The sequence below is a fragment of the Tachyglossus aculeatus genome, chromosome 4, assembly GCF_015852505.1.
Source record: "Tachyglossus aculeatus isolate mTacAcu1 chromosome 4, mTacAcu1.pri, whole genome shotgun sequence".
NCBI classification, from domain to species: Eukaryota; Metazoa; Chordata; class Mammalia; order Monotremata; family Tachyglossidae; genus Tachyglossus; species Tachyglossus aculeatus.
The window spans coordinates 54837731-54860619 of NC_052069.1; the positions used below are offsets into that span (position 1 = coordinate 54837731).

At 44.7% G+C, this 22889-nt stretch overlaps 1 protein-coding gene across 2 annotated transcripts in view; it reads left to right on the forward strand.

Annotated features, from left to right (window-relative positions):
- Positions 1–22889, forward strand: part of MFSD14A (major facilitator superfamily domain containing 14A) — a 51821-nt gene that overhangs the window by 18296 nt on the left and 10636 nt on the right. For both annotated transcript variants that reach the window (XM_038744857.1, XM_038744858.1), the window contains exons 3-8: positions 8784–8846; positions 9628–9755; positions 13449–13563; positions 16428–16646; positions 16950–17063; positions 18350–18421. In XM_038744857.1, coding sequence (XP_038600785.1) covers positions 8784–8846; positions 9628–9755; positions 13449–13563; positions 16428–16646; positions 16950–17063; positions 18350–18421 — 711 coding nt within the window. The remainder of the gene's footprint in view (positions 1–8783; positions 8847–9627; positions 9756–13448; positions 13564–16427; positions 16647–16949; positions 17064–18349; positions 18422–22889) is intronic.

Consider the following 22889-nt stretch of genomic DNA (forward strand, 5'->3'; position numbering starts at 1 on the left):
GCACACAGTAAGCGCTCAATAAATACGATTGATTGATTGATTGTGGTGGTGCATCCCACAGCCTCACCCTAGAGATGGGGCTAACAACCTCTCGAGGGTGGCCATTGCTGGTTTTTTTGTGTAGCCTCTGAGAACTGCCTCCGGCTTTCACGTGCTGCCTCCGCGGTTGGAGTTAGTTTTAAGGATTCGTGGACATTCGCTTTCACCATTTCAGCCAGGTTTGCGGGGCTTGGGGGTGGTGTCAGTGGCCCACAGAGGGTCCTCTCCCCTTCAGTGATGGTGGGCCACAAGATCTTTCTTTTGTTTTTTCCCCACAGGGCACCTGTGCCCTAACCGGTTCTCCGCCCAACCAAGCTGCAGTGACTTAACTGAATAGTGTTATGTAAGTCAAACGGAAGAATCCGGTTAAACAAGTGTCTGGAAAAAAATGTAGAAATAATAGTCATCGGAAGTGATAAAGAAACCAAACAAAAACATTTAAGTTGCTGGGGCCTGTGGTTATAACCAGTACAACCTTGAAGTACAACCTTGAACTGAGCTTTTTTTTTTTTTTTTCCCAAGGATTCTCTTTTGTTTGCTTTAAAATAAGTTTCGTGAAGTTTTGTTGTACACCACCTGCTCTTGCTTTGATAGGGGTAAAAAGATTCCTCAGCAAGTTTTAGGAAATTCTTTCGCATATCCAAAATAGCACATTTTTCCTGTTTGCACACATATGGTTTATTACAAAAGCAGCTTTTCTATTGATCATTGGTATTTATTGAGCACTTACTGTGTGCAGAGCGCTGTAGTAAGCACTTGGGAAAGTAAATGCAACAGAATTGGTAGACCCATTCCCTGTTCTTCGAGAACGATGTTGTAAAGCTTACTCATGTAGGACAGCTTTCTCCTGCCGTAGTGGAAGGTATGGAAAGCCCATTTTTCTGGCCATCCTTATTTCCTCTAATTATATATAGCTAGATCGTCATAGCTGTGCCCCCAGTGAGCTGTCAGCGGTTTTGAACATCGTAAGTGTTGAATCGTAGATAAAAGGCACAGTTTTGAAAAACAGGGCGATGAAGTCGGAGGAGACTCCTGTTGGGAACAACAGATGTGTTTTGGTCCTGGGGTCTCGGGCCGGTTAGCCCTGGTGGAAGAATTGATTCTAGTGGTGGTGGCTTGTGTCACCTCTCACGTTTGCTCATCCCTGACAGTCGTGTTCCTCCTGTGAGAGAATGCAGGGAACTTGTAGGCAGGCAGAGGTGCGGCACGTCGTAGCACACAGAACCCATCGGCTGCTTAAATGACCACAGCCTAGTGCCGATAATGTACCTTAGCACCGTAACCTGGCAGACAGTTACTGTGGTAACCACTGCGGTCGGACCACCCATGTTGGCCGACTGTTTTTTCAGGATTCCTGCTGGATCTGTTCACTTCCCCTCATGCCGGCCTACTTACCATTCCTTGATCTGGTCTGTCTCGCTGCGGACCCCTTGCCTATGTCTATCCTCTGACCTGGAATTTCGTCCCTTCCCCTTCATAGACCACTCTCCCCACCTTCAAAACCCTCCTGCACGGCCTAGTGACAGGAGCCTGAGTTTGGGAGTCAGAGGTCGTGAGTTCTAATCCCGGCTCCGCCGCTTGTCAGCTGTGTGACTTTGGGCAAGTCACTTTACTTCCCTGTGCTTCAGTTCCCTCCTCTGTAAAATGAGGATTAAAACTGAGCCCCACATCGGACAACTTGATTACCTTGTATCTACCCCATTGCTTACCCCAGTGCTTGACACAATAAGCGCTTAATGAATACCATGTTAAAATGAGGATTGAGATTGTGAGCTCCATGTGGGACAGGGACTATATCCAAGATTCATTATTATTTTTATTATCTCATTTCCCCACCTCACTTTCGTTTCTTTGTCCCCTTTCCTTTCCTTGTCACCCATACACTTGGATCTGTACCCCTTAAGCACTTGCTATTCATCCAGCCCCACAGCACTTAATGTAATGGGTGGACAGGGTTATAGTAGAAAATCAGCGAGGTAAGGTAGCTGGGGGAGCTGATTGGTTTAAAGCCGATGGCAAGGAGTTTCTGTTTGATTCAGAGGTGGATAGGCAACAACTGGGAGTTCTTGAGTGGGAAGACGTATACTGAGGGGTTTTTTTTCTTTGATAAATGATCTGGGCATCAGAGTGAAATATGGACTGGAGTGGGGAGAGATGGGAGCAAGGGAGGACAGCAGGCAGAATATTATAAGTGCTGAGCTCAGCATAGTAGCAGATTGTATGGAGAGGAAAGGGAAGATTTTTAGTGATGGTGTGAAGGTAGAAGAAACAACAGAGTTTGGTGACAACTTAAATATGCGGGTTGAATGAGAGGAAAGAGTTGAGGAAAATGGCACGGTTATGGGTCTGTGAGATAGATTAGTGGTGTTTTCCACAGTGATGGGAGAGATAGAGTTTGGGTGGGAAGATGAGGAGTTCTGTTTTGGAGCATATGTAATTTGGTTTGGTGGGACATCCAGGTAGGGATGCCCTGAAGGTAGGAGGAGATGCGAGACTGCCGAGGGGAGAGGTCAGGGCCGGAGCTGTAGATTTGGAATCATCCACGTAGAGATGGCGGTTGAAACGGGGGTAGAAGCGAGCGAGTGAGTGCTCCAAAGGAATGAGTGTAGATGAAGAATAGAAGGGGATCCAGAACTAAGCCTTAAGGGACTCCCGCTCCCCTACTTGCTGCCTGCAGAGTCACTGTGCTTAACACTTGAGGGAGAGCACAAAGGACTAGGTAGGCATGATCTTTACAATCTAGTGGGGAAGATAGACATTAAAACAAATTACAAGTAGCAGGGAAGCAACTGAGTGTAAGGATGTATATATAAATGGTAGGGGTGGGAGTGGGGGCACCTGATTACCAGAGGGAGGGCGGCATACAAACTCAGGTACAGAGTTGATGGAAAATAGAAGCAGCATGGAGTAGTGGATAGAGCATGGGTCTGAGAGTAAGGATAATAATAATAATAATGATGGCATTTATTAAGCGCTTACTATGTGCAAAGCACTGTTCTAAGCGCTGAGGAGGTTACAGGGTGATCAGGTTGTCCCACAGGGGGCTCACAGTCTTCATCCCCATTTTACAGATGGGGTAACTGAGGCCCAGAGAAGTTAAGTGACTTGCCCAAAGTCACACAGCTGACAAGTGGCAGAGCCGGGATTTGAACCCATGACTTCTGACTCCAAAGCCCGGGCTCTTTCCACTGAGCCACGCTGCTTCTCAGCCACGCTGCTTCTCAATGTCATGGATGTCATGGGTTCTAATTCCTGCTGCACCACTTGTCTGTTGGGTGACCTTGAGCAAGTCACCTCGCTTCTCTGGGCCTCAGTTACCTCCTCTGTAAAATGGGGATTGAGACTGTGAGCCCCACTTGGGACAGGGACTGTGTCCAACCCGGTTTGCTTGGATCCACCCCAGCGCTTAGTACAGTGCCTGGCACATTCATAATTAAGGCTGTGGAGAGAGGTTGCTCCGGGAAGGCTTCCTTGAGGAGATCTGATTTGATTAGAGCTTTGAAGATGGGTAGAGTGGTGGCCTGTCACCTGTAAAGGGGGAGGGAGCCAAGGGGTCAAGGCTGACCGATGAGAGGGGGGCAGAGCGTGTAGCTTCGCATTAGAGTAGCGAAGCCTGGGTTGTGGTTGGGGAGAGACTGTGAGCCCACTGTTGGGTAGGGACTGTCTCTATATGTTGCCAATTTGTACTTCCCAAGCGCTTAGTACAGTGCTCTGCACATAGTAAGTGCTCAGTAAATACGATTGATGATGAGGAGGAGGAGGAGTGAAGGTAGGTAGTGGAGTGGAGACCTCGTTGAATGCCTTAAAGCTGCAGGGTGTGGCTGTAGGGGGTGTTCCTTGACCTAGTGGAAGGATCATGGTCATGGAAGTCAGAGAACCTGGGATCTAATCCCGGCTCTGATACTTGCCTGCTCTGTGATCTTGAATGAGTAATTTAACTTCTCTGGGCCCCAGTTTCCTCTTCTGTAAAATGGGGATTAAACACCCGCTCTCCCAAATCATTAGACTGAGCGCCCAATGAGGGACGAGATCGTTTACATCCTGATCGTCTTATATCTACCGCAGTGCTTGGTGCCTAATAAGCGCTTCACAAATATTAGGATTATTATGATTAGCTTATCTGTTCTGTACTTGTTCCTACCCCATTGTCTTTCCTCTCACTTTGGAGGGAGCCAGGCTCTGTTCCTACTTCTCCCGGGTGAGGGTGGGTGGGTCCTGGTTGCCTTTAGCCGATGATTGTAGTGCTGCTGGTTCATGCTGAATCATATTGACCCCCCTGAGCCGCAAACAACTTCCTCAGAGTCCTCCACTTTGTACATTGCCTCCCCTCACGAATGCTTATTCCGTCGGGGCCCAGTTGCTTTCCTCCCATGCCCTAAGAGGGAAGTGCATATTACAGCGCAATGCACTCAGTAAACACCATTATTACTACTCTTATCAGTCATTAAAATCTCTCCTTCGGACATAGTTATGACCAGCCTGTGCTAGAAAGCTGTGCCTTTTAAAAGTTCACCAAAAAAAAAATAACGTTGTGACCATTTGATCAGATGAACAAATGACGCACTGTCTCCACACACCCCACTATTGTTTTGCCTGTAGAATTTTAGGTGCTTAAAACTGTAGCCTAAGCGTTTTAGCAGCATCTGTAACAACTGGTTAAGCAAACTGGGGAAGTTGTAGATGGTGGTTGTTTTCTAGTTGGATTTTGTTCCCTGGAGATAGAAAAAGAAGCCGGTCTAAATTGTATCACAAAGGATTTGGGCTAGAGAGAGAGAAAGCACTTTCTACTAATCAGTCAGTGATGTTTATTGAGCTCTGCCCGTATACAGAGCATGGTACGAAGCACATGGGAAAGTATAACAGAGTAAACAGACAACCATCTCTACCCTCAAGACACTTATAATATAGTGAGTGGGAAGGGGTGTTAACATTTCCATAAATTGCAGGTAGGGAATTCACCTGGTATGAGAATATGGATGTAAAGTGTCGTGGGGGTGGGTTGAGTACCTAAATGCCATGGTAGGGAGGGAACTAGAACGGAGAGATGACAGATATGTCACCCAATGGTGTTTATTGAGCCCTTACTTTGCAGAGCACAGTACTGTAAGTATTTGAGAAAGATTAGTCAGGGCAGGCTTGCTAGCCTAAAAGACCAAACACTGAAACCTTACTAAGGGAGAACTGCCATTGAGTCCCCCCTTTCTGGAGAGATTTTAAAAAAGGGGATGGATTCTACTCAATCCAAAGGGTACTACATAGCCAGGGACGAAGAGTAAATCATGGCTCTCAATCATCGCACAATTGAAGCGGCCTCATTGTCAGCATTTATTGTGCACCTATTATGGGTAGGTCACTGTACAATGCACACTGGGGTATGAAGAGTTAGAAGACAAGGTTCATGCCTTCAAGTCACTTTGTGTAGTGAACAGTTCTTCAACTACTATATGTAATTACAACAGCAAAATACAAAAGCAAAATGGCCTAGTGAATAGAGCCCGAGAGTCTGACTGTTAGATGACTGCTGTGTGATCTTGGGAAAGTTACTCAACTTCCCTGGGTCTGTTACTTCCTCTGTAAAATGTAGGATTGTGAGCTCCATGTGGGACGGGGACTAGTGTCCAACCTGATTAGTTTGTATGTACCCCACAGTGCACGTTGGGAGTATTAAGATTGTTACTGCTTTAGCTAAACAGTTCTGTCCTGTGCTTACCGTCTAAAGGAATTTGTGACTTCAAGATAGTGCATATTTGGGAAATACAAATCTAAACAACATTTGGTTTGAAATAACCTATTTGACAGAAGAGTATATGTCAGTGGAAAAAATAGAATTTTTGAACTTTTTTGATCAACTGAACGATGTTGGTTTCTAAATTTAGTGTGCATCAATTTTAACTGTGTAACCATCTTATTAAAATTTTAAAATCTCTATCAAGGCAGTATTCCTATCTGTTTTTCAAGCACTTAGAATGGTGCTGAATGAACCTCCTTCAGAACACAGCAGATTAGTAATGAGCAGTTTGACTTCCTGAAGTAGTACATTGAAAGGAGTGTCATGTTGATGTTATTCATTCATTCAGTCGTATTTATTGAGCACTTACTGTGTGTAGAGCACTGTACTAAGCGCTTGGGAACTATAAGTTGGCAACATATAGAAACAGTCCCCACCCAACAGCGGGCTCACAGTCTAGAAGGGGGAGACAGACAACAAAACATATTAACAAAATAAAATAAATAGAATAAATATTTATAGTAAAATAAATAGAGTAATAAATATGTACAAACATATATACATATATACAGGTGCTGTGGGGAGGGGAAGGAGGTAAGGCAGGGGGGGCATGGGGGCCAGATGTTCTTGTCCAATCACGTGGAAACTCCTTTGAGACTAACAGTGATTTTTGTATGAATGCTGAATACAAGAAGAGATGCTTATTATAAAATGTCCTTCTTTCTTTACTGAAAGTAGTTGGTTCTTTATTTTTGGGTGATGAATCTTGACAGAATCAAGCTGTTGGTACAGTTTGTCAGAAAAATATATTCATTCACTTCTAAGGATTTCCTGACTTGAATAAAGAAGGCCACCAAGCCATCTCTGAAGTTTTCAGGGAAAATAAAATAAATTCATATATTTCTCAGGCTCCCTGAGCATTTCCATAAACTTGATCCAAAGCGGTTCATTTTCACTTGAACCACCATGAATCAAGTTAAAGGAAAGATTAGCCAGTGTTCTGCTTGGAACCAGGGAAATGTATGGATTTACTTGGCAGTAAGTGTTCCAGTGTCAGTTGTTAGCTACTTGGTTAGAGAAATTGGGGATTCACTGTACCTTTTTGCCTTGTATAAACCAGGACCCCTGTAACCTTGATGGAATTTTGGTGTTTCCCTCTCTCCCTTACGTTCCCTATGTCTTCCCTGTTTCCTTACCCCCACTTCTCCCATTATTCCCTCATAAGAACGTAAAAACCACCATATTGAGTCTAGCATATCGTACATCCAACCAGCATTGTGTTTCCAATAGAAACACCAAAGAATGCCTGGAGGAAGAGTGATAATTGCCCTCCATTTTTGTGGTTAAGGATGCACAGTCTAACATCTCTAACTTTTCCTTCTAATAGCTTTTTATAGCTCTATTAGCCATGAATTTATTTAAATTCTTATGGTGTAATTCATCTCCTTTTAGTCGCCCCTTTGTTTTGCACCATCGTTTTGGTCCCTGTCTCCCACCAACCCCAATTTTAGCGCCTTAATAATAACTGTGGTATTAAGCACTTAAACTGTGTGCCAAGCACTGTACTAAGCGCTGGGGGTAGACACCAGATAATCGGGTCCTACGCGGGGCTTGCAATCTAAGGAGGAGGGAGAACAGGTATCGAATCCCCATTTTGCAGATGAGGTAACAGGCCCAGAGGAGTTAATTGAGTTGCCCACGGTCACACAGCGGGTTAGTGGTGGATCTGGGATTGGAATCCAGGACCTCTGATTTCCAGTCCCATGCGGTTTCAACTAGGCCACGCTGCTTCTCTAATAGTTGTCTTCCCACCTATCGCCTCAGCCATCTTCAGCCCTTTCCTTTATTTTTCCTCTCCCCGCCCCCTTGCCCCCATTTCCTTGCAATTCTCCTCTGATTGCAGTTCTCTTCTCTACTGATACCCTGACTAGAATATTCCTTCCATTGACAGACAATAGAGGTTGTAGACTCACCCCCATCTCCTTCATTGAAATACACCTTTCTGCTGTGGTGTTAATTGCTTCCAGTTTCCCACTGCTAGCCTTGCTCCCCATCCCAAATGGGCAGATGCTTCCGCTTAAATCATTTTGGCGATAGAAGCAACGTGGCCTAGTGGGTAGAGCACGAGCCTGGAATTCAAACGGACCTGGGTTCCAATCCCAGCTCCACCACTTGTCTGTCTGCTGTGCGACATTGGGCCAGTCACTTAACTTCTCTGTTCCTTATCTGTAATATGGGGAAGAAGCATGGTATAGTGGATAGAGGCCGAGCCTGGGATTCAGAAGGTCATGGGTTCTAATCCCAGCTCCCCCACTTATCTGCTGAGTGACCTTGGGCAAGTCACTTAAGTTCTCTGTGCCTCAATTACCTCATCTGTAAAATGGGGATTAAGACTGTGAGCCCCACGTAGGACAACCTGTTCACCTTGTAACCTCCCCAGCGCTTAGAACAGTGCTTTGCACATAGTAAGCGCTTAATAAATGCTATTAAAAAGAAAAAGACTGTGCGTCCTATATGGGACATGGACAACGTCCAATGTGAGTAACTTGTATCTACCCCGAAATGTTTCTATTTGTTTATAAATTCATTCATTCATTCAGTTGTATTTATTGAGCACCTACTGTGTGCAGAGCACTGTACTAAGCACTTGGAAAGTGCAATTCAGCAGTAAAGAGAGACAATCCCTACTCACACCAGATAAATTGTTCTACAGTAATAAGATTTGTGGTTATTTATTTTGATGTTCTCAAGTGGGTGCAGGTCTGAGATGCAAAATAGGCCAGTGTGAGTAATGACCAGGGTGGCCAGAAGTTCTTGTTATATTATACTCTCCCAAGCGCTTAGTACAGTGCTTTGCACACAGTAAGCACTCGATAAATATGATTGAATGAGTGAATGAAGCTGTGATCCAGCATTTGAAGAGTTGTTTAAGTTTAAAAATGAAGATATATGCAGCCTAGATCTTTAAGCACAACATATTCACAATTAGAATAAATTCTAACGCTTTCTTTTTTAGGTGTTACATGAAACCTTTCCCAAGCATACATTTCTAATGAATGGACTAATTCAAGGAGTAAAGGTAAGACCAATTTGCATTTTTAAAACAAAATGGTAGCATTTTAAAATGAATTGAAGGGCAGCGTGTTGTACAATATTTGGCAGCCTGCTAACAAGGTCATCCAGTTGTTATAAACTTTTGCAGAGGCTCTGACCAAATATTTTCCCCTTATTTGGTATTCCTCTAAAGATCTCAATTGCGAACAATCAGTAACCCTGGTTAAGAATTGAGAAATTGGGGTAAAGAGAGGTAAGATAATATGACCAACGTTCTCCACATTAGTCAGTGATCAAAGCTCCATTAAAACTAGGTTCCTCTGGGTTAAACTTACTTGAAAACCATTTTAAAATATGAGCCACAGCCACAGATGTCTAATGACGTGGTTTTCATGCTGAAATTGGTGACAAAAGGAAGCCTTTGGTTTGATTTGTAATAGCTTACGTGCAGTCCAGATTCCCGTGCTTTTAGTTTTCCACGGGTAACACTTCAGATCAAAAAATTCTTGTAAGATAATGAAGAAAATAGGAATGCTGCCCTTTTCCGAGGTGAGGCACTCATTTTAGCAACAACAACTTTTGCATCTTAGTCTGATATTTATCTTTGTCACTTGCTCAGCTATTTTTCATCTTACCAATGTCAATATTTTTCTTCTACTACGTTGTTGCCAGGCCTTGTTTCTCTGTGAGACTCTTCTCGTATAACATGCTGAAGAGAAGACTCGTTATGTAAACAGTATGAATTCCAATTCAAAGTTCTCCTGTGGAGTTGTGACAAAAACATGTTGCCTGTTTTATTCTTTTAGGGGTTGTTGTCCTTCCTCAGTGCTCCTCTGATTGGTGCTCTTTCAGACGTTTGGGGTCGGAAGTCTTTCTTGCTGCTAACAGTATTTTTTACCTGTGCACCAATTCCACTAATGAAGATCAGTCCATGGTGAGTGACCTGCTTGGTGTATAGTAGATAAAGCACTTCCTGCCTTTGTCGTTTCTTAATCCCTTCTTCTGACAATCTTTGTTTCACCTGAAGATACGTTTCAGCAAACTAGCACCCACCCATTCAGTTTTGCATTTCCTCCTGCCTTCAAGACATCTCTACTTGGATGTCCTCCAGTCACCTCAAGCTTAACATGTCTAAACAGAACTCCTTATCTTTCCAATCAATCAATCAATCGTATTTATTGAGTGCTTACTGTGTGCAGAGCACTGTACTAAGCGCTTGGGAAGTACAAGTCGGCAACACAGAGACGGTCCCTACCCAACAGTGGGCTCACAGTCTAGAAGGGGGAGACAGAGAACAAAACAAATATATTAACAAAATAAAATAAATAGAATAGATATGTACAAGTAAAATAAATAAATAGAGTAATAAATACGTGCAAACATACTTATATACAGGTGCTGTGGGGAAGGGAAGGAGGTAAGGCGGGGGGATGGAGAGGGGAACGAGGGGGAGAGGAAGGAGTGGGCTCAGTTTGGGAAGGCCTCCTGGAGGAGGTGAGCTCTCAGTAGGGCCTTGAAGTGGGGAAGAGAGCTAGCTTGGCGGATGTAGGGAGGGAGGGCATTCCAGGCCAGGGGGATGATGTGGGCCGGGGGTCGATGGCGGGACAGGCGAGAACGAGGTACGGTGAGGAGATTAGCGGCGGAGGAGCGGAGGGTGCGGGCTGGGCTGTAGAAGGAGAGAAGGGAGGTGAGGTAGGAGGGGGCGAGGTGATGGCCAGCCTTGAAGCCCAGGGTGAGGAGTTTCTGCCTGATGCGCAGATTGATTGGTAGCCATTGGAGATTTTTGAGGAGGGGAGTAACATGCCCAGAGCATTTCTGGACAAAGACAATCCGGGCAGCGGCTTGAAGTATGGATTGAAGTGGGGAGAGACAAGAGGACCCTGTCCTCTCCCTGACTTTCCCATCACTGTAGATGGCACCACCATCCTTCCTCTCTCACAAGCCCATAACCTTGGCATTATCCTCAACTCCTCTCTCTCTCTCTCTCTCTGTCTCTCTCCCTCCCCCCCCCCCCCCCAGTTGGTCCCACCTTCACAACATCACTAAAGTCTGTCGTTTCCTCTCCATCCAAACTGCTACCATGTTAATACAGTCACTCATCTTATCCCACCTGGATTACTGCATCAGCCTCCTTGCTGACCTCCCAGTCTCCTGTCTCTCCCCACTCCAGTCCACACTAAACTTTACTGCTGCCCATATCATTTTTCTACAGAAACGCTCAGGTCATGTTTCCCTACTCCTCAAAAAACTCCAGCGGTTGCCCATCCACTTAACCATCAAAAGCTCCTCACCTTTGGCTTTAAAGCACTCAATCACCTTGCCCCTTCGTACTTCACATTGCTACTCCTAGTACTTCCCAGCCCACACACTTTGCTCCTCTAATTCTAACCTTCTCATTGTTGATCTCATCTCTCTTGCCGCCAACCCCTCGCTCATATTGTGTCTCTGGCCTGGAATGCCCTCCCTCCTCAAATCCGACAGGCAATTACTCTCCCCAACTTCAAAATCTTATTGAAGGCACATTGCTAGGAGACCTTCCCTGACCCCTTTCCTCTTCCCCCACTCCCTTCTGCATCGCCCAAACTTGCTCCCCTTTTCCTTCCCCTTGCCCAACCCCACAGCACTTTTGTACATATCTAATTTGTACTTCCCAAGCGCTTAGTACAGTGCTCTGCACATAGTAAGCGCTCAATAAATACGATTGATGATGATGATTTATTTATATTAATGTCTGTCTCCCCCACTGTTGACTGTGAGCTTGTTGTGGGCAGGGAATGTGTCTGTTTATTGTCATATCGTACTCTCCCAAGTGCTTAGTAAAGTGCTCTGTACACAGTAAGCACTCAATAGATAAGAATAAATGAGTAAATGAAGAGGGAGGGTGTTCCAGACCAGAGTCAGGACATGGGCGAGAGGTTGGCGGAGAGATAGGTAATAATAAATAATAATAATAATCGTATTTAAGCAATAACCATGTGCCAAGCACTGTTCTAAGCACTGGAGTAGATACAGGGTAATTACGTTGTCCTACGTGGGGCTCAGTCTCAATCTCCATTTTACAGATGAGGTAACTGAGGCACAGAGTAAGTGACTTGCCCAAAGTCACACAGCTGACAAATGGTGGAGGCAGGATTAGAACCCATGACCTCTGACTCCCAAGGCTGTGCTCTTTTGGTACAGAGAGAAGGTTAGCATTAGAGGAGTGGCATGTGCGGGAAAGGTATTGAGAGTGCAGAAGAGCAACCCAACACAACCAGTGCTGATATTTGTCATGAGTTCATTGAACTCAAAAAAAAGCTATCGTAATAGCTTTCTAATCCTGCTCCCAAAGTTATTTAATTATGCAATATATGGCAGCAAAAAGATTGTGGTAAAAGAGCATCCAGCGGCCTTAAGCAACTTATTGTAAACACTGACTGAGCCCCCTCTTTCCTCTCTCCCTCCTACCTCTCCCCATCCCCCCGCCTTACCTCCTTCCCCTCCCCACAGCACCTGTATGTATGTATATATGTTTGTACATATTACTCTATTTTACTTGTACATATTTATTCTATTTATTTTTTTTTGTTAATATGTTTTGTTTTGTTGTCTGTCTCCCCCTTCTAGACGTGAGTCCGCTGTTGGGTAGGGACCATCTCTATATGTTGCCAACTTGTACTTCCCAAGCGCTTAGTACAGTGCTCTGCACACAGTAAGCGCTCAATAAATACGATTGAATGAATGAATGAATAATTTATACGTGCCTGATTCTTCTTAAGATGTAGCAGGTCATTAGCGTTACTGCGTATTCAGTTTGATTGTCCCATGTTTCGAAGGGCAAGTAATTTAAGTCCTGTGGAATAGCTTGAAAAAAAGATGCCGTAAACATTCAGATTTCCACAAGAAATTTTCTAGTTTATGGCATTTTTGCTAGGCAGCAAATGCCAGATTCTAAAGTCAGATGTCAAGTAGTAACGATCACCAACAAATTATGGTCAAACTCACAGTCAAAAGCCAACAATGTCAGGTGCTGATGAAGCATAATCCGTCTCACAACCCTGATTCTAACCACGGCTTTGGCTTTCAAAAAGTAGTGCCATCGCTCCTCTTTTGGCTTCCACCTGCTTTGGCTGTTTTGATTTCCTCTGTTCTTTATTTTGATCTTATTGCGCTATGCCAGCATGTCTCCACCAGCGTACAGTGTAGTCCTTGGGCAGGGATTGTGTCGTATCTCTTATGTGCGTCCTTCAAGTGCCTAATACAGTGCTCTATTCACTCAGTAGGCACCCAGCAAGTCTCCAGAAGCATCGCTGTAAGGTGATTGCCCCCAATCAGATTTGGATTACAGGATTATTATGCTTATTTTGGGGGATCCTTTTCCGTAGTGTCATAAAATGAATTATTTGCTTGGACAGGTGGGCAGCTCAGTAAGCTATCAGCCATTTACAAGTTATTTTTACTCTTCATTCATTCATTCATTCATTCAATCTTATTTATTGAGTGCTTACTGTGTGCAGAGCACTGTACTAAGCACTTGGGAAGTACAAGTTGGCAACATATAGAGACGGTCCCTACCCATCTGTACTGTTTTAAGAATAGAGATTGTTTTAATTGCTCTAACCTTTTTCCTTTATCTTGTGCTCTCTAGGTGGTACTTTGCTGTTATCTCTGTATCCGGAGTCTTTGCTGTAACTTTCTCCGTGGTATTTGCATATGTGGCAGATATAACTCAAGAACATGAAAGAAGTATGGCTTATGGACTGGTGAGTGTGCGCTCCTGTATGTTTTTCAAATCCACCAGATGCTCTAACTCCTGAAAGATAGCTAATTCTCCATAATTTGGAACTATTCTGTTTTGCAGGTGATTCATTCTTTCCATTTATAAGGTCCTTTTTTTGTTGACTATAAATGTACTTAGTGGAACCTGGACTTTTAAGAGAAAATGTAATGTGCAGTTAATGAAAAATCTTCGTTAAGGAAACTTGGGGCTGTAAAACTGTCACTTTCGAAGCCTTGCGCATGTGCCCAAGCAGTTATTTTGATGATTATAATGATAGTGGTATATATTAAGTGCTTACTGTGTGCCAAGCACCATACTAAGCGCCGGGGAGATAGGTGATCAGGTTGGACACAGTCTCTGTCCCACGTGGATGGAGTTCACAGTCTAAGCAGGAGGGAGTGGGATTTGAAAATGCCTTAATTCTCTAGTTGCAGGCTAGTCAAATGTTTATTGAAGGAACATGCTATTGCATGGCCATGGAGATGCCGGCCAGTTTCTTCCTTTCAGAACAATTCATTATTGTAATTAAAGGTGATTCCTCACTAGTCCAGGCTTGTCAGATACAAAATCATCAGCTCTTTATGGTCTAGCGCAAACATTATCTTAATGCTTTAATCGGTCATTAGAATGGAATGAGGACGCTGCTAAAGAAAATGCGTCTAGTAAAGGACTGGTCTTTATAACAGCTGTATTGGTCAGACCAGCGATCCAGCCAGCCCCCTATTCTGTTTCCAGCAATGGCCCTCCCTAAAAAATGCTTGGAGAAAGGGTGCGAGAGTTGTCCTTCTCAAGTTTAGGGCTGTACCTCCTAACATCCCAGAGTTTTCTCTCTGTCTTTCCATTGTAGACCTATCACCAGTGAACTTGTCTGACCCCTTTTTGAACCCGATGCGTTCTATATGCACAGCCTCCTATGATACGTTCCATTTACAGATAACCCTCTAGGTGAAGCAGTTCATCCTTCTGTTAGTCTTGCAGTTCTTTGGAGTCTCAGTGGGTGCTCACTTCCTTTATTTATATGTACATGTTCCAGGCACTGTATGGGGTTGGACACAGTCCCTGTCCCGTGTAGGGCTCACACTCTTAATCCCCCTTTTTCAGATGAGATAACTGAGGGACGGAGAAGTTAAGTGACTTGCCCAAGGTCACACAGCAGACAAGTGGCAGATCCGGGACTTGAACCCAGGTCCTCTGGCTCCTGGGACCATGCTCCTTCCATTGGACCACACCGCCGCTTCTTATAATGCTGTGGGATTTGGTAAACAGTTGTACTCTGGACTAGTAGATCCCTCTTATGTATTGAGTCCAGTCAATAGTTGCCATTATAAAGCTGACACATCTAGACTGTACATTCAAAACATTGCCTTTGGAGCCTGACAAGTAAAGTCACCCATTGGAACACTCTGGCTTGTGTTCAGTGACCTTTGAGAAGTTAGGTGATACTCTTATACTGTTATTAATTGGTCAGTGCAAATGAATACCGGTATCAGCCTAACACCCCGGTTGGAATCCATATAAACCTAGAAGTGGCATAGACAGAGTAAAATTTAGGTTGTGAATGCCTTGTGGGGTTGCAGAATGGAACGGGGTGCCTTGGCTATTGTCGTGGAGGAAAGATGCTTTTTTATACAATGCCCAACCTAATTTTGGGCACTTACATCACTTCGCTCACTTCAGATCAATCAATCAATCGTATTTATTGAGCGCTTACTGTGTGCAGAGCACACAGTACTAAGCACTTGGGAAGTACAAGTTGGCAACATAAGTACAAGTTGGCAACATAACTTGTTGCCAAGTGATGAACCACTGTAACCAGTTAAACGGTCTTCCTCCTGCATTATCTCTGCACTTGAATCTGTCCCCTTTAATCACTTGATAGTCACCTTCAATCCCACAGCACCTGAGTACATATCTGTAATTTATTTATATTAATATCTGTCTCCTCCTCTAGACTGTAAGCATGGTGTGGACAGGGATGTGTCTGCCAATTCTGTTGTATTGTAGGCTACAAAGAACTTACCACAGCCATCAATCATTGAGTGCTTACTGTATGCAGAAAGCACTGTACTAAGCACTTGGGAGAGTACAGTGCAGTAGAGTTGGGATCAGTCGGGGCTTACTCTGTGCGAACTGCTCTGCTAAGTGCTTGGGAGAATAAAATGCAGTAGAGTTGGTGGATGCAATCCGTGCCTCTGAGGAGAAGCAGCATGGCCTGGTGGAAAGAGTACAGGCCTGGGTGTAGGGGGACCTGGGTTCTAGTCCTGGCTCTGCCACTTGTCGCTTTGTGATCTTGGGCAAGTCACTTCTGTGCTTCGGTTACCTCTTCTGTAAAATGGGGATAAGTATGCAAACCCCAAATGGGACATGGACATTATTCAAACCGATTATTTCGTATCTACCACAGTGCTTAGCACAAAGCATGGAACATAGTAAGCACTTAACATCAGCGCTTAGAACAGTGCTTGGCACATGGTAAGCGCTTAACAAATGCCATCATTATTACTATGCCTTAAAAAAGGAAGTTTACAATCTAGGGTCGGTCTGTCCTTTTGGTACAAAGTGCTAGGAAATTTGGATTCCTCGGCAGCTCATGCCTGGAAATCTATTAAGAATTTCTAGGTGCCTCTTCTCCGTAAATTCATTCATTCAATCATATTCATTGAGCGCTTTCTGTAGCAAATGATCCCACGGTCCTAGAAAACTCTGTCTGCTCAGGCACAGTTTTGCAGGGATGAAAACTCCTGCTGCCCAGTACCGGTCAGAAGTAGGGATCGACAGGAGTCTAAAAGGAGAGGTGCCGTGTGGGAATTCTCCGTTTGCTTCAGACCCCCTCTCTGTCTTTCGTAGGTTTCAGCGACATTTGCCGCCAGCTTAGTAACGAGCCCTGCTATCGGTGCCTACCTTGGGCGAGTGTATGGGGACAGCTTGGTAGTGGTGTTAGCCACAGCGATAGCTTTGTTGGATATCTGCTTTATCCTTGTTGCTGTGCCCGAATCATTGCCCGAGAAGATGAGGCCAGCATCCTGGGGTGCGCCTATTTCCTGGGAACAAGCTGACCCCTTTGCAGTAAGTTATTTATAATGTGTTTTTTTTCCGGGCTGAGAGAAGAGGGGTGGGGGCTGGGGAAACGAATAAGTAACTAAAGCATGGGCACTCTTTTAATGTTTACTTGGGTACAAGATAGGGAATTGAAATTTCCCTCTCTCGAAGCAGAGAGTGTGTACTTTTCTGCTGGCTTCAGCCCACGGGAGATGGTTGTTTTAAAAAAATCGAGTTAACGAGTAATCAAGTGAGAACAAGTTTGCTGAAACTAGCCGTTTGGAGTCAGCTAGCGTTGCTGTTGTTAACTGCTGTCTCGTTTTCTTCCAGTCCTTAAAGAAAGTGGGACAAGATTCCATAGTGCTGCTAATCTGCATAACGGTGTTTCTTTCTTACCTCCCGGAGGCAGGCCAATATTCCAGCTTCTTTCTATACCTCAGACAGGTAACAACCATCTGGCTGGAAAAACAGAGGGGGTGTTCTGTGGTAATGACCAGAAGTGAGATGACTTTAGACAAGAAAGGGACTCAGAACCAGGGTCGGGTTTAGAGGAAAAGTCGAGGGAACCCCGGCTCCACCTGAGTGAAGGGGGGTGCCATTCCTCTGGAATCAGCATTGGGGTGGAAGGGGCCGGATACGGGGGAGTCCCATAGATGGTTTCGGACATTCCTTTGAACCAGAAGGGGATCAGAACTGGAGGTGTCAGTGTGCCAGCTCCATCTTCTTTAGCCAGGTCCCCAGGGGGCAAGCATAGGTTTTCTGTTGTCTCCGTGAGCTAGAAGCTCTTCTCCTTCTTGGCCTGGCCAGGAAGCCCAGCAAGAGCTCTGCGAATGAGCCTGGGGTTGCTGTTACCTCTGCTGGGCTCCAGTGCCCAGTGGGCCTCTGCATCCCAACCCGGTCCAAACATTATCTTTGCTGCCCCTGGGAGTAGGGGAATGAAGTGGAGAGAAGAGAGCCCCGAAGCTCCCCCTTCTCCCCTTCTTCTCTCAATCATTTGTATTTATTGAGCATTTACTGTGTGCAGAGCACTGTACTAAGTGTTTGGGAAGTACAAAGTGCCCCCTCTGGAAGTTCCACCCAAGCTTAGTCCCATGAGGAAAATGGAAAGTTGGTACTATGGAGAGAATTATCTCCAGGTACCTATGCCCAGCCACCCTCCCTGTTGAGGTGCAGGAGGGATTTGGGAACTGTCCTTTGGTTTTCCAAAGTTGTTTGATCCAGATGCAGAAAATATCTAGTTGTTCCAGAATTCATTGGGTGTAGCAGTACTACGCAGATCAGAGGCTCAAAGGAGTCCGTTCTGGGTACAGCACAATGCGGGGAGATAATGGGGACTACTAGGAGATGCCGAAATTGTGTTCATTTAACGTCTGTTGGGCTGCTGCCATCCAAGTATGTTGGGGAGAAAAGACCGGGTGGGGGCATTTAGGTGAGGAGACGGGCTATAGCCGAGGAATAAAAGTGTGAAAAGCCCTGCCCTTGGAAATTTTGATTGTTCTCCACCTCTTTTTCTTAGCTTCCATTTCTTATTTGTTAAACTGAGTGGTAGGGGGAGGTTACCATTTTCTAGACAAGAACTAGCACTTGGTTGTCACTAAACAAGCCGGGTGCTTTCCATTTCCTGAGCCACTGGTGGTGGAATTTAAGCTGCATTTTCTATCTCTGTGGCTCCTTTAATTAAATTAGCACTTCAGGGTATTCACTGTTAATCTAACTTTTCTTCAATCTAGATAATGGAATTTTCACCTGAAAGCGTTGCAGCATTTATAGCAGTTCTTGGTATCCTCTCCATCATTGCACAGGTATGTGAACATTATTCTGTGCCTCAGCAATGGTACTTAGTAGAGTGCTTGACATTCTAAATGCTTAACAAATACCATTGAAAAAATAACATCAAAAGATGCTTAGGGGAGCGGTGTGATGGTTGTCTTCTTTGACATGTATTGGTAAGCATCTCACTGCTCTAATTTTTCCTTTTAATAATCGATCTTGGGCCGTTGTCCCTTAATCTACCTGGGTTCTTTTTGATCCATCTTAAATCCTTAACTTTTCCCTCAAACTTTCCAACTATCCCTACCTATGTATCTTGTGACTTTTTCCAAACCTTATTGGAGCCATTGCTGTTTTCTGCTTCCACTATTTCCTGTGGTAATTAATTTAATGTATTTGTATCATTTTGCGTATTTCCTTATAAAATGTATTTCATTTTGTTTGCTTTGAACCGGCCCCTTCGAGTCTCAGGGGGTGTTCCCAGTCCTGATGTTTGGGGATGTGGGGAATAACAATTCTGGGTTTCCTCTGCCCACACCAATTCTCCAACCACTCTGTTTTTGTCTGAAGTCATAATGATAATAATAATAATAATGGCACTTGTTAAGTGCTTACTATGTGCAAAGCACTGTTCTAAGCACTGGGGAGGTTACAAGGTGATCCGATTGTCCCATGTGGGGCTCACAGTCCTAATCCTCATTTTACAGATGAGGTAACTGAGGCTCAGAGAAGTTAAGTGACTTGCCCAAGGTCACACAGCGGACGTGGCAGAGCCAGGATTTGAACCCATGACCTCTAACTCCAAAGCCCGTGCTCTTTTCACTGAGCTACGCTGCTTCTCTATCCTTTCTATATATCCTCTATATATATATTTATATAGGTATATATATATATATAATATATATTTTCTATATATCTTTTCTATAATCCTTTCTAGATGGGCTTATAGGGAAGCTACTTCTCCCTTGTAGTCATTTTATCAGCGTCTGAAATGTTCCTTTTTAAAACTTTAGGTACCCAAGTACTTTTTCAGCAGTGACTGTTAGAACTAAAAATTTCTTGAAAGAATATTTTGAAACCACTTTTCACTGGGATGCTTTACCAGCATATCCGAGAAGACTGAAGCAACTGAGGAAAAGCAAAAAGATGTCATCCCTTTCCCTGTGGAAAAAAAAGCTCATCTCCCCCACTCCTCTCCTGGGTACCAAGAGTGATTTAATAGTAGTCCATTGCCATCTGATGGTAAAATAAGTATTAACATCCACAGTTGTTTGGGCTACTCCTGACTTAATACGATATCAAATTTCATTATGTATTGTTAAAGGAGTTGATTATATAGAGGGCCTACAGGATATGAGCTATGTCTTGAGCCATAGAAAGGTTGACTCTGGAAAACATCTGGCTATTTCCCTTCTGATTATCTTATTGCGTTGTTTCCGTCCAGGAGGCTTTGTAATTGGGAGGTCTGGTTAGCAGAGATGCTATCTCCCTGTTTAATGTAATACTGAACAGATTACGTGTGCCTGTTAGACTGGAAAGTAATTTTAACAAATCTCCCTGGCTCTCAGGGGCTTTGGATGCCTGTTGGCTGTCGGCTGAGGGAGGTTCTCTCCTTCGCTGTACTTGCCCCAACATCCCAGTCGCACTCCTCCACAGCTGGTTTAGGGCTCAGCTAATGTGGTAAGGTTAAGGGACCTGAATCGTGGTCAGTGATCCCTAATGTTGTGAGAAGACAACCCACAGGCAAATAAACACTTGCTCATTTCCGAGATGAAGATAATAAAGGAGATCCATACAAGAGATGAAGCAATCAATCAGTGGTATTTATCGAGCCCTTGCTGTGTGTAGAACCCAGTGCTAAGCGCTTGGGAAAGTACAATACAGTAGAGTTGGTAGACATGTTCGTTGCCCCAAGGAGCTCCCAGCCAAGAGGACTCTTAAATGGTAATGTTGACAGGTTAATTTGCCTTGACAGTGCTTGGCACGTAGTAAGCGCTTAACAAATACCATTATTATTATTATTATTATTATTATTATTATTATCATTATAATTATTATTATTATTATTACTCCTCTCTATAAAATGTAATAAGAAACTCTGCTAAAAAGAAAAATAATTTGGTTTTGCAGTCAGCTAAGAAACATTCGGGCTTTTATGCCTTTTAGACTGTGAGCCCACTGTTGGGTAGGGACTGTCTCTGTATGTTGCCAACTTGTACTTCCCAAGCGCTTAGTACAGGGCTCTGCACACAGTAAGCGCTCAATAAATACGATTGATTGATTCAAGTGGCTGATTGAGATATTAGAAGATGAGAGTGGGGTGGCAGCACCTCTGCATTTGAACTGAAATGGGAAGGAGGAGAGAGCACGCGAGTGACCCTTGTTTCTGAGGACTTGCAGCCCCAAGCTCTGTAGGACTACTGTGCGTGGAGAGGTTTTAAGAGAGGAGCTGTCCCTAAGAGGGCAGTTCATTCATTCAGTCATATTTATTGAGCGCTTTACTGTGTGCAGGACACTGGACTAAGCGCTTGGGAAGTGCAAATAGGCAGCATATAGAGACGGTCCCTACCCATCAACGGGCTCACATTTGCTTGGTCAGGGAGGAGGGAGGTAGTTTCTGGGCCCGTGGAACCTTTCTGAAGTTAATTTCTGCCGTAACCTGTTCACCGTTCTACCCCTCCGGGAAAGAGAAGCTGTCGGTGCCCTGGGACGTGTTTCGTAGAGCAGCACTAGCCAAGCTGGGGGGCCTTTTTCCTACTAGAAAGCAGTTATGGGTAAAGATGACAGACTGGTATCCTGGCGGAAGAGAGTCGTGATGGTAAGGACATAGGATTAGGCTGAATCCTGAGGTATTTATAAAAAATACTGTCTTCAGGAGTAGCTGAAGGAAAATCCCAGACATTGAGATATTTAGGTCCAAACACCTCATGGTAATAAATTATGGTATTTGGTGAGTGTTTGCTGGATGCCAGGCACATAGGGAAGATATAGGATAATCAGGTCAGATACAGTCCCTGTCCCACATGGGGATCACAATCTAAGTAGTGGGGGAACAGGTGCAGAATCCCCTTTTTAAAGAGGAGGGAACAGGGCACAGAGAAGTTAAGTGACTTCTCCAAGGTCACACAACAGGCATATGGTGGAACAGGGATTAGAACCCAAGTCTTCTGAATCCCAGGCCCGTAGGCGATGATGATCACTAGGTGATGCTGCACCGTCCCCATATATAAACATTTTGCGTCAAGCAGAGTAGAACTAAAACTAAAGAAGGTAAATAACTGAACTAAAAATGACACCCTCCTTCCTTGCTGAACCTGTTTCCCCAAGTATTCATTTCACTGATTCATTCAATTGTATTGTGCGCTTACTGTGTGCAGAGCACTGTACTAAGCACTTGAAAAATGCAATTTGGCAACAGAGCAGTCCCTACCCAGCAACAGGCTCACTGTCTAGAAGGGGAAGACAGACAACAAAACAAGTAGACAGGCATCAATAGCATCAAATTAGATCAATAGAATTACAGATATTTACACATCATTAATAAAATAGAATAATAAATATGTGCAAACATACACAAGTGCTGTAGCGTGGGAAAGGCGGTAGAGCAGAGGGAGGAAGTAGGGGTGATGGGGATGGGAGGAGGAGCAGAGGATGGGGGGCTCAGTCTGGGAAGGCCTCCTGGAGGAGGTGAGCTCTCATTAGGCTGTGAAGGGGGGAAGAGAGCTTGTTGGCAGATGTGAAGAGGGAGGGCATTCCAGGCCCGGGGGATGACGTGGGCCGCAGGTCGACGGCGGGACAGGCGAGAACGAGGTACGGTGAGGAGATTAGCAGCAAGGGAGTGGAGGGTGCGGGCTGGGCTGGAGAAGGAGACAAGGGAGGTGAGGTAGGAGGGGGTGAGGGGATGGACAGCCTTGAAGCTGAAAGTGAGGAGTTTTTGCTTCTGGAGATTTTTGAGGAGGGGGTGTGACATGCCCAGAGCGTTTCTGTAGAAAGGTAATCCGGGCAGCAGAGTGAAGAATAGACTGAAGCGGGGAGAGGCAGGAGGATGGGAGATCAGAAAGGAGGCTGATGCAGTAATCCAGTCGGGATAGGATGAGAAATTGTACCAGCAAGGTACCAGTTCGGACGGAAAGGAAAGGGCAGATCTTGACGATGTTGTGAAGGTGGGACCGGCAGGTTTTGGTGACAGATTGGATGTGTGGGGTGAGTGAGAGAACGGAGTCAAGGATGACACCAAGGCCGTGGGCTTGTGAGAAGAGAAGATGGTAGTGCCATCCACAATGACAGAAAAGTCAGGGGAAGGACAGGGTTTGGGAAGGAAAATAAGGAGCTCAGTCTCGGACATGTTGAGTTTTAGGTGGTGGGCGGACATGCAGGTGGAGATGTCCTGAAGGCAGGAGCAGATATGAGCCTGGAGGGATGGTGAGAAAACAGGGGAGGAGGTGTAGATTTGGGTGTCGTGTGTGTAGAGGTGATAGTTGATAGATGATAGTTGCCCAA